Raw genomic sequence first — 17,500 nt, forward strand, 5'->3', positions numbered from 1 at the left:
TACCTACAGTAGTTCCAGTAAACCGAAAGAATCGAATTGTTCAGTAAATTAAATCGAGATTAGCGTGTGTGATTTCAATATACCTCGCCTCCGCTTTGGTGGTCAAAGGTCGACCTTTGTTGACAAAGAGCATGCTGAAATTGGGCCTCAAAATCGTCCGTTTCATTTACCCAAAAATTTTATTGAATTTAATTGCAGCAGAAACATTGCTTATTGCAATGAATATCGTCTCGTTTGAGAAAGCCATGTACCAGGATGCTTTTTTGACAGTCGAATTTCGCACAAATTTGGCACTCTGGGCGCGATCCATTCAACCAAAATTTCCGGAAATTTCGGTCCAAAACTCAATGGATCGGTTCGGTCCAACCGGAAAAGTTTCGAAAAAACTGGTCCACCTTTTCAGGTGGTCCTCTTTTCCCGGTCGGACCGGTCGGAAATTTTGGTTGAATGGATCGCGCCCAGATCTGTAACCAATGTAAAAAAGGCCGTTGGCAAAACCAGAATCGGATCGGACCGGACCGGACCGGACCGGACCGGACCGGATCGGATCGGATCGACAAAACCCGGACTGGTTCAATACCAAAATTCCTGCCAATAGACACATGAAATCCCTGGGTCACCAGTTAAGGTTACTTCCCACCTTCACGGGTGTCCTTCCGGAAAAAAGTTCGTACTCGCGTTAGTTTCAATAAAATCATAACAAACTATACATCAGAAGAAAGCTTAGTAAATGTAGTTTACGATAAATATACTGCTTTAGCGAGTTTTTCTTTTGGTAAGTGTTAGAATTGGCGCTGGTAAGACGTGAAACCGCCGAGGGTTCTTCTGTTAAATTTATCGGGTATCGGATGCCGCTTCACGAGCAAAATGACTTCACAGTGTTGTTATTCACAAGCCATCAATCAACAAAAGCTTGTCAGGAGATTCCGATATTTAGAATAATTTCTCATGACGTCCATTTACACAACATACCTCGCATAATTTTGGCTACTCCAACCTTAGATGCGGATATCTAAACAACCAATCAGAATGTCGAAAACGCCTGAGACAATTTCGTTGATTGATGGCTTGTGAATAACAACACTGTGAAGTCATTTTGCTCGTGAAGCGGCATCCGATACCCGATAAATTAATTAGCAGAACTCTCGGTGGTCTCACGTCTTACCGGCTCCTGACAATAAAAGGAAAACTCGGTTACACTATATCTGTTGGCGTAAACTACGTTTATTAAGACTAAAAACAAAATAAGTATGCAAGGCTGGTTTTACGGCTGTGAGGATATATAGTGTTTGTTTGACCAATTTTCGTCAGGCACGGCCTGACTCCTTCAGGGAGTTAAATCATAACTCGTACATAACTCCCTGAAGAAGTCGGGCCGTACCCGACGAAATATTGGTCAAACAAAAACTATATATCCTCACAGCCGCACAACCAGCCTTGCATAATTATTTTGTTTTTAGTCTAAATATTATTTGCTGGTCAAATCTCCCAAGATCCGGCACTTGTACTTTGTTCAGCTGGCCCTTGCATACAAAAACTGTCCACATATATTAAGCTTTCTTCTGATGTATAGTTTGCTATGATTTTATTGAAACGCAAGTACGAACTTTTTCCGGAAGGACACCCGTGAAGGTGGGAAGTAACCTTAACTGGTGACCCAGGGATTTCATGTGTCCATTGGCAGGAATTTTGATATTGAACCAGTCCGGGTTTTGTCGATCCGATCCGATCCGATCCGATCCGATCCGATCCGGTCCGTTCCGATCCGATCCGATCCGATCCGATCCGATCCGGTCCGTTCCGGTCCGGTCCGTTCCGGTCCGGTCCGGTCCGGTCCGATCCGATCCTGGTTTTGCCAACGGCCGTCAAAAATTCCAGTTTTGGTATATTGTACCGTTAACAGCGCTAAAGGGTGAATGAATTACTCTAGCTGTGCCATGTTGTTTTGATTTTCAAGTTACTCATTCGTTGTTTCAAAAATAGCGATTCAGACAAGCAACATTTTGGAGTCGTTTTCACTCGCTCACAAGGCCCCATACCGAAAAAGTCGCCGTCCAGGTAAAATAATTATCGAAACAAACTAAAACATATTTTTCTAAAAATGGTTTTGGTAGTCCTTTATTGCGACAAAGTTTGGCAATTTTCGATTTTTTTATCTTGCACGGTCTTAGGTGAAAATTGCTGAGAGCCACTCTTAAATCAAGTTTTGTACGCATACCGACATAAGGAACTTCAGAGGACTATGCTGCTGCTTTTGCAGAGGCTCTTTGTGAGGAGGAACCAAGGCGTTGATCGCGAGGAGGTCCGATCGTTTCGATCGGGAAGTATGAGTTCCATTAATGTTCGGAAGCTTAGCAGTACTTCACACAGAAGAAGCACAAAGAGCTCAGAGATGCAGAGCACCGCTGAGTCATGTTCAAGAGCCATTTCATCTCGGATGAGAGTTGAAATCTCAGGGAAAGGAAAGGGGACAAAAAAGAAAACTAGCGCCAGCAGCGTTTAAAACAGAAATCAGTTGAGAAACGCCCAATTGCAGTGGCTCCACTCTTACAAGGTTTACTCAATGAGCAATGTGGTGTTGTTCAAAATCCTCCTATGTGAGTGCAGCTCGATGTAATGCTAACCATCTCAGAATATGGTCTTACCAAGGAAGATATTATCATGCGGACAGTATGCTTGAATGTCTTTCACGTTTTTTTTAACAATTTGAAATTGCGGCGAAGTTATTCTGATGACGAAGTTCATGCCACTGATACGCTGTTCGACTCGCAATCGGCCTTCTATCTTTCTTTCCGCTCTATTTTTGTTTCAATTCACTTTTTTTATTATTTTAAAGGACTATGAGCCAGTGCTTGAGATCGAGAAACGAGAGATCTTACTTGGCCACTTGCCTTCAGTTGATGGTTAACTGAGTGGGTGTGACCATATTGTAAGAAGAATACATAACCCCTGTCATCAACAAGTCGACGACAATTTCATCTCAGTATTACTTTTTCAGGAATATTTGAAAGAGCTAAATATTGTTTTTACACAAAACACAGACAAGCACAAACGAAAATCGAAACTTTTGGACCACGATTTTAGGGACTGATGTATTTTCGCTGTTTTCTTATTTTATTGTTTTTATTATTTCATTCCTTCAGCTCTTTGTTTTACCATAGCCATGATTTTCATCGATTCTCACATCAAGCGGATAAGCGATTTGCTTCCGTTTGTCTATGTTTTAATAAAGCTGTGTTGTTAAAACTACAAATATGGCATTAAAAACAGGACAATACAAAACAAAGATCTTTGTATTCTTGCTTTAGCCAGGAACACGCCCAGCAACAATGCCACTTTCAATGCCACATTCATTTGTTCCTCGGCGAATGTAGAAATATCCTGTTATAGACATAAGAAAATACATAAGATAAAAATGTTCATTGTTCTACACACGTGAGAAAATTGCTTGGGATACCATATGTCCTCTGGCGACAACTTCTGGCAGCCAACTAGGATTGAAATTCCGCCTGAGATGACTTACCAGGTAAAAGAAGGGACGGAAAAAAACAGACAAAAAACAACAAAAAAAAAACAACGACAAAAAAGAAACTTAAAACAATAGCGTTTTAAAACATGCCAAACATATCCACTCACCATTCATACCCCAGATAGTTCCCCAAGAATTGGCACAGATCTACGAAAACGAGCAGAAGTGACATAAAGAAGTTAGGGAACTTCGGAGAAACATGCCTGCAAGCCGGGCGTGATTGAGATGGCCCCAGGTTTACTAACGCGCGGCATACATTAGATCTCGTTTTTATAATCAATATTGATAAATACTCAAGAGAAAAGTACGAAAGGAAAATCAAGAGCAAAGGAGCAGCTTGGTTCCAAAGTAGAATGACCAGTTTACAACTTACGAGGATGTCCTCATAGCCCACTGAAATTAAACAGTTATGGGGTATTTACATGAGACCGGGAAGACCTCAGATCGGTATGAACTTAAACATGAAACCGGGACGAAATGCTTGGTGCCTGGTTTCGGGATAAAATTATATGTTTTGTTTAATAAATATATGGCTGACTCAAAAGCATACAGGCTTGAAATTTCTGGACCCGGTCTGTGATTTGTTGTCATTTACATGAGACCGGTACGAACTCAGGCCGGTCTGAGAGTTTCTCGTCTCGGTCCAGCAACAAACACGAAGTAACACCGGTCTGAGTTGATTGTGAAGCCGGTCTCATGTAAACGCATAAAAGAAATATATGGCGGCCGATACGATCTCATGCCGGTCTTAGTTCGTCCTGGTCTCACGTAAATATCCCCTTAATCGCAAAGAGCCATTATTTCATATAACTGAACGAAATGCAGAATTAACCTTCGACCCATTTCAAGAATACAGTTACCAGACTGATGATATTACAGTGGATGGATTGTCAAGCGCATTTCCCTGGAACAGGTTGCTAGTCATAGCATCAAAGAGAGTAGTATACCTGGCTTACATAGCTCTTAGCCAATCAAAAAGCTTGTGTGGGTACCACTTGACACGAATGAACCAATCAGAGCACGATCCAGCTCATTAAGCGTCCGCCATGTTGTTTTGCGGGAAGCGGTCCATATTAAAGAGCAAAAAACCTTAAATAACAATGACCACAACCAGGTTTTCTGAGCCCGCGAGACTAAGTACCCCAGGAAACCATTGTTTTAACGAAAACCGCTGGTCAGCAACCTGGTTCTGGTCATTGCTGTCTAAGGTCTTCCGTAATGAGCAGTAGGAGTCCATAAATAGGCATAGCACCGGTAGTGCGCTGTAGTCACACGAACCGGAAATCAGGCCAAAGTCACGCCAAATGAAAGCTTATCGGTGAACCCCATTGTTACAAGTGGGAACTTGTAGGGGTCCTAGTGACCGTCCCAGCAAAAAAAAAACGGCAACATTTAATGTTGATGTTTGGAAGGAATTGTGAAGAAAAAACTCAAAAGGTCTGTTTAGGCAATCCGTGGGCGTTTACGCTGCGATCTTGTCTTGTTCTCGGATGAATAAGGACCACTATACAAAGACCTATAGGAAGCTGTATACAGGGTCACGTTTAGATGAACCAATAAGCGGAAAGTCATGTCCGCCTAGGCCATACGAAAGAGTTCTAATGAGAAGGCAATTTAATGAAGCGGACACGTAATGAAATGTCGCCTTTTTGAAACACCTCAAAAATAACTAAAATGACTTTTAATATCACCAACAACAATCTATTTACAAACGTTAGGTTAATGCAAGGAATGCCACCTCTCCCAGCCTTTGTGATTATAAAATGACTTAGTTCCTTGCAAGAGATCATTGGTTCCATGATAAAAGCGGTGAAGTGTGTCCAAGACGTCTTTCAAAGGAGAGAAAAAGGGGGGTTGGCGAATGCGAAATCGCACTGATTTCAGAGTAAAAAAAATGTTGCTGGGACACCACTTTGCTTGGATAATTGCATAATAAGACAGTTGATAAGTAATGTTCTCGACAATTTATATAATTATTTGTAAGGGTTAAGAAGTAAAAGTTGAACTACGCATTGTCCAGATTGTACAATAGTTTTCAGCTTGGATCTTTTCATTTTGTAAACTTTTCCGTCTTCCGTTGGCAGGGGTTTTTCTTTGCTGTGCTTTATGTTCCACTGACTGAACATCCAGCACCTTGAGCACGTTACGTTATTGTTCGCTGGCAATAGAGGTATTTTATCGTAGTCAACGATACCAATCCAGCCGCCTTTTTGCACAATTTTACAAACAGCAAACCTTCTCCCAGTAGAATTATTCCTAGTCTCGTGCTACTGCCTAACCAATCCCACCGGTACTAACGGGACTGTTTATAGAACCCCCATACGTTCCCACTTGTAACAATAGGGTATGTCAGTACACTTTGAATTTACGTGATTTTGGCCTGATTTTCGGCTCGCGTGACATTTACAGTGCACTTCCAGGGCTATGCCCTTTTATGGATTCCTGTTGCTCATTAGCATGGACCGCTTCCCGCCCAAAACAACATAGCCGACGCTTAATGAGATGAATCGTGCTCTTATTGGTCCATTCATGTCACGTGGTACCAATCAAAGCCTTCTGATTGGCTAAGAGCTATATACGCCGGGTATACTAATGGCCAGGCCGGATACATTTGAGTGGAATTTTTCATTTATCTCAAAAAGCAAAATTGTTATGGCTGTACGAAGACCAGTTTCCAAGAGCATTTTGATACGGAGTTTGTACGATGAAAAAACGTCCAGTAGGCGGGCGTGCACCCGTGATGCGCAAGACTTTTTCCCCAATTTGCAGAAAAGATTTTTTTGGATGGGATATTGCGTTGTGTAAGAAACAAATCTGCTCCAAACTAGAAATCTGACCACTCCTTTTCACCATTTTGTTAAACGTTCTCACGATGGAACGACACGTGCTACGCCGGAAAAACCACACGAATAACACTTCCAACATCTAGAGATTATCAAATATGACAAGGCTTACCCAGTAATCAATGCCTTCCGAGGACGTTCCCCAGCTGAATACGAAAAAGAAAAGGATAAGAAATAAATACTATTAGCGAACACTTCATATGCTTGTATTAGGTTATTCTTGACGTTAGGAAGGCCTGTTAATGGGTTTTAATATAATAAGCGTTGTGCAAAATTAGCCGCGTCTTTTTTTGAGGCCACTTTCTCCTTCCCTTCCGGGCATAAAGTTGCCTTTACAGGAGATGCTCATACGCGAGGATCACGCTTACGGCGTGTCGCACCTTCCAAAAAGGGAAGAAAAGGACTGTTTTGCGGTCTATATCCCAAGAGAAAGAAGTAATTTTTATCTAATACCAACTCGATAGCTCATTGATAGCGAATTGTTTGCTTAAAGGTCCTTTGCATCATTTTCATTCTCGGAATACTTGAAATTTACATGATAAATTTATCAAAATGATGAACGAACCCCAGCATTTTGATGGCATGCAGGCCCACTGTTCCTCCACTAACATGGATGTAGACACCTTCACGATATACCATGAAGTCTTCATAAACTGTGAAAACCGCTAAAGCAAAAAAAATTAAAATGATTAGTTACCATGGTCACCACGGTTATGGATCCTAATTGGCCTCAATCACACGGCGGCCATGTTGAGTCCCTAGGGATTGAAAACTTCTTTTGTTTTGCCCCACCGAAGCTAGATCCCAAACATTTCAACTCGAGGCTCGGGGTGCGAAATCCATGCCGCGCAAATAAGCCCTATTCTCGACCGACAACCCAAACAAGACACTTGATTATTATTTTGCTTCCGTTGTTGGTCTCAAACGCGAATAAACAAGAAAAAAAAAGTATGTTGATGAACCTGAACGACAGAAATAGCTAACATACTTTGTTTCTTGATTTCGTTTGCTTTTTAATATTTTTTAGAGAATCATATTTCTTGATCTTATGAATTACAACAGGGAATCCGATGTTATTCCTGGGAATCGGGAGACAATACGGTACCTTCAACCGGCCCATAAGACATGATTTCAGTCTGAATCGCTTTGACCTGTGAAAAGAATGTAAAAAATTGGACTCTTAGTAATGTTCAAGTAACGATTTGCCCCTCAAGTAGGATGTATTTCAATGGCAGCCATTTTAAAAATAACAACAGGGCCAGAATGGATCCGCAAAAATCCGTCTGGACGCTACTTGACGTGTACGTAACAAAAACCTACCAAAAATAGAGCGTAAAAGGCTATGAAGAAAAAAACTGGACGAAAAAAAAACTCTAATGGGATTAAGTTAAAATTCAATGAAGAAAATGATATATGAACTGGATCATCTATTGAACTGCGGATATGAAATCAAATGTGAAGCTATGATCCTCGCAATTGTAAAGGCAATTTTAGCAATTGCGTAGAGAAGCCTGAAGCATTCAGGATTTCAACGGGTTTTGAGCCCGTGACCTCGCGATGCCGGTGCGACTCTCTACTGAACCAACTGAGCTATGAAACTCATTTGAACCCAGAAATGACCAGCTCCCAACATCAATGGCTTCATAGCTCAGTTGATTAGAGCGTCGCACCGGCATCGCGAGGTCACGAGTTCAAACCCCTGAAATTTTCAGGCTTCTCTACGCAATTGCTAAAATTGCTCTCATAACCACCGGGATCATAGTTTCACTTGATTAAATTTCATTGACTATACCGTTTCTTCATTTAAGCATGATTGGTTTGTACTATTAAAGCACTGTTGTGAAATCTAATATCAAACTCCTGGGTGACACTATGTTGTTGTTTTTGTTAACAATTAATATATTGTGAAAATTATTGATGTCTCTACACCAGTAGTACTTGGACAAAATGCCTCTTACACGTGGTCGACACACCAGATTTCGGCCGATGCATTGAAGTCTTAGCATAGTTTATATGAACACGAACAAGAGACAACCCGATTTATATGTCAAACAACAGACAAACTCGATTTGGCTGAAAAGATAATTGAACTAAAATGCGCGCTGCGCTGCTTTACAGTCTCAATATAACATCTCCGTTTACCAAAGACAGACGACAGTTACTATTACTCCTCTGTTGTTTCCTGAACTCACAATAAGAGAATACAATCACCATGGTCTGGCTGTTTGGCCTGGCCATGGGTTGAAAAATGACAGTAATATCAATTAGGCATTGCTCGTGGGCTTTGCTGGCGTGGCCGAAAAGCTTTCCTGGCTTAGACTAACCATATTTTTCGGTAACGCCCCTTTTCGAAGCAGTCAATTAATCACCTATATTTTTTTTTAAATTCATAAATCCTGTTAGTTCCCATGACAGCCGGAGTGAACGCTATGTTGATTCAAATCAGACCTGGTGAAATACTATTCATCGACAGCTGGCCCTGCCAGGAGTAAAAAGACGGTTTCACTTTATCGATTTGACTAAGAAGAAGCGATTCAAGTTTGGATCTTCAACTTACATTTGCTTCCACTGTGTACGCATCCAATGCTTTATAAAATCTGGGATCTGATCCAGAGCCACTCGGACATTGTGAAATATAAGTGCTGTTAATTTTACAAGAATCCGTTGTTGCGGTGTATTCTCCATAACATCGTTCAGTCAGGAGTCTGAAGAGAATTCCAAACACAGCATAATAGAGCGGTTTTCAATTGAGTGTCGAAATTAATTAGCGAATTACTTTGGTTTTGCATTTCTTCACTCAGTGATTGGTTCAAAGTTCTCGCGCCACTTTTTCAACCAATCAGAAGTGAAACCAAAACCAATCGTCGCTCGCGCGAGCATATTTTCCCGCCCTTTGTGTCGGCTACGTGTAATTACTTCGAGTTTTGATTGGTTTACTGGATTGTCTCCGTCCTTTTTGATTGGCCAAAGTAATTATTTTGGTTTTGGTTTTACGACACTCATTTGAAAACCGCTCTATTATCGCACGACAATTATTATACCATCTTTCCCATGCTGTAACGAGAGAGATGCGACTGACAGAATTTTAACGAGGGTCTCGATGGAGTCAACTGTTGGATGTACTTGAAAATAAGACGTTCATTAAACGATTAATCTTTAGTGAAAGAATACTTTTAAATTCTTGCTACCTTTTCTTTATTTTTCAAGCATAGACAGAAGACTTGTCAAATAGCTTAAAGGTCCACATCCACCGAAAAGTCATTGCGCACAATGACTGAATTTCGTGTAACAAGAAATTATTCAAACAGCTGACATGTTGTTACCGCGCGATTCGCCTGAGTAGACAGCCAATCAAATCACGCATTTTGACAAAGCGTCATTTGAAACAAAAACAAATGACCACAATGTTGCTTCGACTTTCAACATCGAATGGCGATATCCAGTGTTTCAACAATAAGTTTTCGTATGGTAATGAACTCAACGCTTACCATCATCATCGTGGATTAAATGAGAACAATAATTATATGTCTTCACGTGTTTCTTATATTTAGGAATGATTACGAACTGGGTGTCAATTGATTTTGGCTTTCACGCTCAATGGTTGATCGTTTGCTTCGTGGACAATTACAATTTTTCCCAGTTACAACAAAGCTTATTACTTAACTTTATTCATTTTTTTGTCAATTTTGGAACATTTGCCTTGTCTCTTAACTTTATGAGTTTCGTAGCGGAAGTCGGTGTTCGTTGGTTCTGATGATGAGGACGTGACGCTATATCCAACCAAAATGAATGAAAGATAATTACTACAATTATTTGATTACTGAATCATGCAACAGCAGTTGAAATAAATGAGTGGTAGTGAAGAAATTGTCAGGAAAATTGTCATGGGATTCAGCTTCCCGATAGCTCGGTAAGGGGTCATATCAATCTCTCATATTTAACCAACATCTCACCCAATTTTAACCATATAACGCCATGCTTGTATTGCCCAGCCACCGTCACAGCCGTAACATTCTTTGTCGCAGTCAACAAGCTGTTGTGCTGACAGTACTACATCAATAACATTGCCAGTACGAATAGCAAACCTATCAGACAATGCCTCTGAAATCAAAGACAAGTACATGAACATTACGCTAAATTTGCAACATACAAGTGTACAGCTACTTCCTGTGCAGATTCCTTATTATATCTCTCAGATTTTACGCGCGCTATGATTGGCCAATTTAGATGGCCGTATTCTACAGAACGGCCCGTTAAATTGACATTAGATGCACCATTTTCTCGCAGTTTTTCATGTTGTTTAAGTAAAATAAACTCGTGAAGCGTCTTGAATCTTGCGAGCAACTATTTCAAAAAACCAATGAGATTTATTCGTTTTCCAAATTTTTACGCGTGCGAATCATTTGTGGCAGTTCAACGTTCAGCTTCATTTCAACCATAGTTTCCTTCTCCGCGCGCCTTATCAAGATCTCAGAGATATAAAGATCTGACTAACCTCGTTTTCTCGGTCCGTACTGTAACTGATGGATCCCCTTTCGCGCTTACAGAACGGACCTCGAAGTCGGTTCGTATAGTAAGAGGTACCGAATTACCACATTATAGGGCACTTGATGCAGGAGAACAGGGGCAAGAAACTCAGCTTGTTCAGTTTGACAGGTCTTAAATGACATTGAATGAAGGGGTTTTAATTTCTAAAGAAACTGTGATGCTGCGTCGATGGGAAATGAAAAATAGCAACCGTAAGAGACTGAGATTTGTGAGTTGAGTTTTCGAGTGTTAGCTTTCCGTCAACTCGCAAATCTTTCCAAACGTGGCTAAGTTAACTTTATTGACTTGTTTTTAAAAAAAATTAGAACTTACCTTCTTATTTATTTTCAGAATAGGTTAGCTTCAAACGATAATTTAGTTCTAGAATGGCAGGAAGGTCACCAGGTTTGACTCCCCCGTATAAGGAACAGGAGGGTTGCCCAATATACACAAAGTACTCATTGCTCAAATTCATCCTTTAAAAGGGGTGGCTCGTTACTCCAGAAAGACAATGGTTGCTAAAGAACCTTTTTAGTTAAGAGCCCTACATAAATGTTGCATGAATGGTTCTTTGAAGTAACTTTTTCAATACAAATTGGACATCACTCCAATCAGAAGGCGCATGCGCAACTAGTCCCAGTCCTCTTCCTTGCGTTTCAGTGAAAAACTCATATAAAAGATCTTAGGAAACGAAAGAAAGAGACGGTTTTTTCACCGGATGGGAACCGTCTTATCATTTTTCGTAAACTGTAGCACGGAATTTCTATTTGGACAAAAAATGGAATTCATATTTTCAGAAGTGTATAATGGAGAGTCTTATGACGACATTTTTTTGGGGGGAAGATATCTTTATCTTAAATCCATGCTACAAATTTTGTGTTAGAATGTTCTCATACTGTTGCGTTAAAAAAACTGTGAAAAACCTAGTTAACTCACTGAGCTTTTAGGCATTCTCTGTTTTGGTCTCGCGATTTGTCAAATACGGTTGTGAGTCGAACCAGACAAAGAAATGTTAAATAGAATACACTTGGCAAAAAGGGATAACTGTAGAGTTGAAGGGACTCGAGAAATGACTGTTTGAAGTGGTCCATAGCAATGGTTTGGTAGTTAAGAGCCACTTCATTTAACCATCTCAAAATTACGACGGACAATACGGAAACAGTACTTTTAAAATAGTGTTAGATGAATTGTACATCAAAACTTTGTAAAATCATATATAAGATAACCGAGACGATTGGTTTATTGGCTTGTACTCACCCGAGGCGCCGAAGGCCCAGCAACTTCCACATGAACCCTTGTGAATGGAAAAACATTAATAAAAATATTAAGAACGGGATCGTGCCCAGACATCACAGCATAATGTCACTTTAACTGTGATGATTAACAATGATTGTTTCCACAGAAGCGAATCAATGGGGTTTAAACAAAAATGGAAGCTTTTGTTGCGTTAATAGGTGCCATCATACTGACCTGGTTTCGAATGGGATGAATGGAGCCAGGCCACTTAGTGCGAGAATCAAAGGCGTCTGGGATTTCACCGGCAATGTTACGTTTCACATGCTTAGGGGGGGAGTCTTTTCGCCAAGCACCATAGCAACCAGCCAGCCGTTTCATATCTGCCAAATCCATTTCAGCGAAACGTTTGTAAAAGGTAGCATTCCACCTTTTAAAAAAATCCACCAGAAAACTATGATAAGTAAGGGAAACATTGATTCTCCGTCTTAAAAGTCCCTCATATACATTTCAGTCATTTTGACAATGATAAACATTTTTTACTGCGGGTAGCACCAGAAACCCATAAGGGTTGAAACGTGTAACGCGCGTTTACAGCTTCCGAATATTCAGTGCGAACTGATTGGTTGAATGTTTCAGTGCTAAGTACCATATTTGGAAACCCCTCGCTCTTGTTGTTCCAAATATGATACTTAACAAATTGAATATTCAGAAGCTTGTTTCCCAGCACACAAGGGGTCGTTACACGTTTCAACCCTTATGGGTTTCTGGTAGCACCTAATATATCGAGATAATTTAAATACGACCCTCACACAAAACACAAAACTGAATTAGTAATTGAAAAATTTGGGGGAAAAGAAAAACAATTACGTTAAGTTGCAATTTGCAAATTTTGATTTGACTCATGGCTGATTTTTTTGTAAAATATATTCAATGATGAGCTATCCTTCATACCAACAGGGAGTCTGTTGCATAGTTTCCGCTCCAATAAATGGAAAGAGGGTTGTTTTACCCGAGGCAAAACTAAAATCTTCCGAGTAGTAGCGCGAATGCGATTCACTAAATCGCATTCAGCGCGCTGAATAAGCATTAGGGGAGTACTTACGCCGAATCGGATTAAGTTCTCAGATATATCAGAGATGTAACCTGGCAGCATCATGCCGGAGTAGTGCCTTAAAAAACAATATTGACTTTCGTTCTCGCTACTCTCCCTCGAAATTCGGGTCATATGGAGCAAGGTATTAAAGTTAGTGATTGGGCTGTAGTATGGAACCATTTAGAATTAAAGGAAATGAATTCTCTAGTTGTAAGGACCATTGCCAAATTTAATCTTAGGCATGAAAAGTGTTTTGTAAATAGACCTAGATCTGAGATAGGCCGTAGTACTTTTTCATATGGGGCTGCAATTGCTTAAAATCATCTTTTTAGATAAATTAAGATCTATTCAAAACCCGTCCTATTTTAAAAATAAAAATTTAGAGATCTTGTTGAGAAGATATCGTGAAGTGTATTCCTTTTCACGGGGAGTGGTCTTAAAAATAAATAATACAAATAGTTCACAGAGATCACATTGTTAACGAAAGCCTAATTATTGTACCACTACACTACTACCATTATTCGTCCTGAATTTGGAAGCTTTGTAACGTCAATAAAGAGGTTCCACCCCAGAGTAAACGTCACACTCCTCCACAAGAGAGGCTTTTGCCCTCCACTCGCTTCTGTGCCCCGCCGCTTGACTCTTTCTGCAGCTTGAAACTGGTTTGTTTTTTTTAATTATTTTTTCTAATTTTCTTTCTTTTTTACTCCGATCGACCAAAAATGAGGAAACCGGCATTCGACCGTAAACGAAGAAATAGTTCACATGTTCAGCACATAATTTAAACATATCGCAACTACCTTTCATACACTATCTCTGGCGCGGGCGCGGATGTAGTGAAAACTACACTAAAACTATTACTGGAAAGGACATGACGATTTTGAGCCACGGACAGCGACCGGAAGTAAATTTTCCCGTATCCCTAATGGAGAAACGATGCTTAGCAACATCGCTGTGGTTGTTTGATGCCAAGTTAACAGGGAAAACAGTTCACTTTTGGTGTCAGTCCGTGACTCAAAAATGTCGCGTTCTTCAGTTCCCTAATGGAACGGCCGCAACTGATCCCCAGCGCATGACAGAGCGAGCCTTTGACCATCAATCGAGTGAATGAATGTTTCAGCGAAGTGTTGAGCGTCCTTGTATTAGTGGCACTCATGAAAATAACAATAGCTACATAAAGGAATGTCCAGTTCAGTCAAACCCAAAGTATTACAAAAATATGGGTACCGATCTAAAACTCGGAGCTATCGTCTAACCATGAGGTGGGCCAAAGTTCTGAGACTGAAACACAATTTTGAAAACAAATCATATCTTATTATTTCAAAAACGCAGATTCATTAAGAACTGCGCTTCATTAGCCACTGACACAGTAATGCAAACTTACCACGTTTATTAATAAGTTACGCACTTCTGAGTAAGATTAGGTCAGAATGTGAAAAGTAAAGTAAAGTAAAGAATGTTAGGGTTTGAGTACAAATACAATTGAGCAAATTTAGCCTAAACTGCAGAATTACAGAGCTGAATCGAACTGAAACCACGGTTCGATTTACTAAATAAACATATGCTGCGCAAGACCCCAGTGAAGGAATTTATTCCACCCGGATATATTATGTGATGGTTCAACAAAGGCCTTGTATATCAAAAGTTTCTCAATTTCACAATTGATTTAAGAGCGGAATGCGTTGTTATTGACTTTAAAAAAACAAAGAGTCATACCCTGCATTCAACGAGTTGATCTCATTGACCATTTCAGGAGATAGCCAAACGAAAGGAGACTGATCAGTCTTTCCCAAAGCGAAGTGAGCAAACGCCAGCAACAGACAAACAGCTTTGCATTCCATTCTGCTTAAGCTTCGAACTAATTTCCTTGTTTGGTGGCTAGATTTACCGATTAAAAAAGAAGGAACTTCTTGCAAGACCACATCAAAGGCGAAAGTGAAATTCGCAAATACCGGAAATAGAGGGAACCCAGACAAACAGCAAGAAGACCCAATGATATTCTGTTTATAAATAGTTAGCATAGGTTTGCATAACAAGTGACCTACTTGGGCGCGTGGGTTTGAAGCATGGACAATAATATATCTGAAGCCATTTGCTGGCTAGTCTTTCGAAGAAAGTTTTTTGTCGGTATTGCTTATTTTGAAACTATTTACCTGGGTGGAGATGAGTGTTGATTAAGATAAGTAAGATAAGTTTCAGTAAAAAATGGAAACTTGAGTCTTCTGAAACTAATGCCGGGTTCAGTAATCCAAAGAGAAAAATATTGTATGGAAAAAGAATCTTTCACACAACGAAACGAAACCGGTAAATAAATTATTTGCTTGAAAATGAAAATACGAGAATGCTATCTCAACGACAAAACATTCCATTTTTTCATTCCATTATATTTCATTCAAAACATTCCATAGACCAGTTTCCCAGTCCCATAATGCAATACGTTTTGGAGGGTTCGTTACCGAAAAAAAAACAATACAACCTATTTACTCGATCTTGGGCTGTATCATGCTTCGGTGAACTGTTTACCATTCTCTATTTTCGAATTCCCCATAATACACTTTGTTTGCCCCCCAAATTTTGCATAAACCATTGTTTTCAAATGCTCTTGGGAATATGCAGTGTCCCCAAGAGCTTTTGAAAACAATAGTTTATGCAAAATTTGGGGTGCAAACAAAGTGTATTATGGGGAATTCGAAAATAGAGAATTGTTTTAATACAAATAACCCCCATAATGATCTGTCTTATGGGATTTGCGAAAATAACGAATCACTGAAATAAATCTCTTATACTGGATATGAAAAAAGGAGCCTCCAACCCCGGGTGGGTGGGGGGGGGGGGGGAATCTCATATGGAACAGACGGGGAAGCTCGTCGGAAATTTTGAATTTAACCCCTAAAGGAGACCATCTGGGCGCGGCTCAAGCTTTTTGTGACCCGAAAAGGAGACCAATCTGGGCGTGGCTTAAGCAAATTTTGACCCCTAAACAAAACACGTTAAATAGAAAATTTGACTTCTTTTTCTCTTCGCGTAATTCTGTGTTTCTTCGCGGAACCCTAAACGAGACCTTGGCGGCTTAAAATATTGGCGCTTTGCCGGGAACACCCTAAGCGAGACCAAAACCAAGATTATACACCCCTAAAGGCGGCGAAATACGAGATACAAAAACCCTCAACTTGGCGCGTAACATTGTTTCGTTGCAAGTTTGGGTCGATGTCTCCCGTTTTTCAACTTGCATGATCAACTTGTCGCGCAACAAAAACATTTGTTGCGGGTTGAAGAAAGTTGTTGCGAAAAGTAGGGCGGGGGTCTACTCTGAACAACAAATTTTGGCTTTGTTGCTCGTTTTTCATCAAGCTCACAACTTGTCGCGCGACAAATGTGCTCGTGTACTAGTAAATCAACCAATCAGCGCCCTGCTTTTCTTCAACCCGCAACAAATGTTTTTGTCGCGGGTCAAGTTGATCACGCAAGGTGAAAAACGCGAAACATCGACCAAAACTTGCAACGCAACAATGTTGCGCGACAAATTGCGGGTTTTTGTATCTCGTCTTTCGCCGCCTTAAGCGAGACGACGAGCATCCCCGTATGCGTAAGACTTTTTGCCTCGCAGACGCAGCCCAAGTAGGATTCCAACTCGGTATCTTCTCATTTCTCTCAAAAAAAGGATGAAATATTTCAAAATACTATCGTAGAAACTTGTAAAGCATCTGTTTACTGTTTTGATTGGAGTCAACGCCTTTAACGACAGTTTTAAATGTGATCAACTACGATCGCACTGACTATATGGTTGGGTCACGGAATGTAGACTCGGCCTCGGACTACGGAATTGAACTGGATATTGACCAAGATATTGTAACATAAAAAATCCCTGAAATTCTGTGAATTTTAAAGGATATCGGCTAAAATTCCTTCGAACAAAGTGTACTAGTAAATCAACCAATCAGCGCCCTGCTTTTCTTCAACCCACAAAGTGTAGGCTACCCGTAGCCTCTTGTTTACACAATGTATACGACAAATGATTTGACAGGCAATAACCAGAAAAAAAAACCAAATGGTCATTTTTCCTCTCGATGGCAAGAAAAACTCTTGATAGGTAGAAATGAAATTTCATCCTCATCACGTAATTTTTCACTGCTTTTTAAGAATTCCAACCTTCAGTTTTTAGATGGTCTCCCTCTTTCACTACTGCCAGTAGTTTTCCTTTAGGCATATTTTGTTGAGAATGGAACAAAAAGTACCTGCTTTATTCATTCACTAAATTTTTGAATAAAATTT

The 17,500-nt window shown here is 40.2% G+C and overlaps 1 protein-coding gene across 1 annotated transcript; it reads right to left on the bottom strand.

The window, feature by feature from the left end:
• Positions 1 to 3,201: 3,201 nt before the first annotated feature.
• LOC137979902 (uncharacterized) lies at positions 3,202 to 15,201 on the bottom strand. Its single transcript, XM_068827218.1, has 10 exons — positions 14,945 to 15,201; positions 12,370 to 12,562; positions 12,157 to 12,193; positions 10,326 to 10,473; positions 8,930 to 9,077; positions 7,478 to 7,523; positions 6,938 to 7,037; positions 6,485 to 6,518; positions 3,637 to 3,676; positions 3,202 to 3,381 (listed from the first exon to the last, which is right to left on the bottom strand). Exons 1-10 carry the CDS (start codon positions 15,067 to 15,069, stop codon positions 3,305 to 3,307), a joined length of 948 nt encoding a protein of 315 aa, XP_068683319.1. The 5' UTR covers positions 15,070 to 15,201; the 3' UTR covers positions 3,202 to 3,304.
• Between the last annotated feature and the right edge of the window lie 2,299 nt (positions 15,202 to 17,500).

Source organism: Montipora foliosa, chromosome 12 (assembly GCF_036669935.1).
Source record: "Montipora foliosa isolate CH-2021 chromosome 12, ASM3666993v2, whole genome shotgun sequence".
Taxonomy (NCBI): domain Eukaryota; kingdom Metazoa; phylum Cnidaria; class Anthozoa; order Scleractinia; family Acroporidae; genus Montipora; species Montipora foliosa.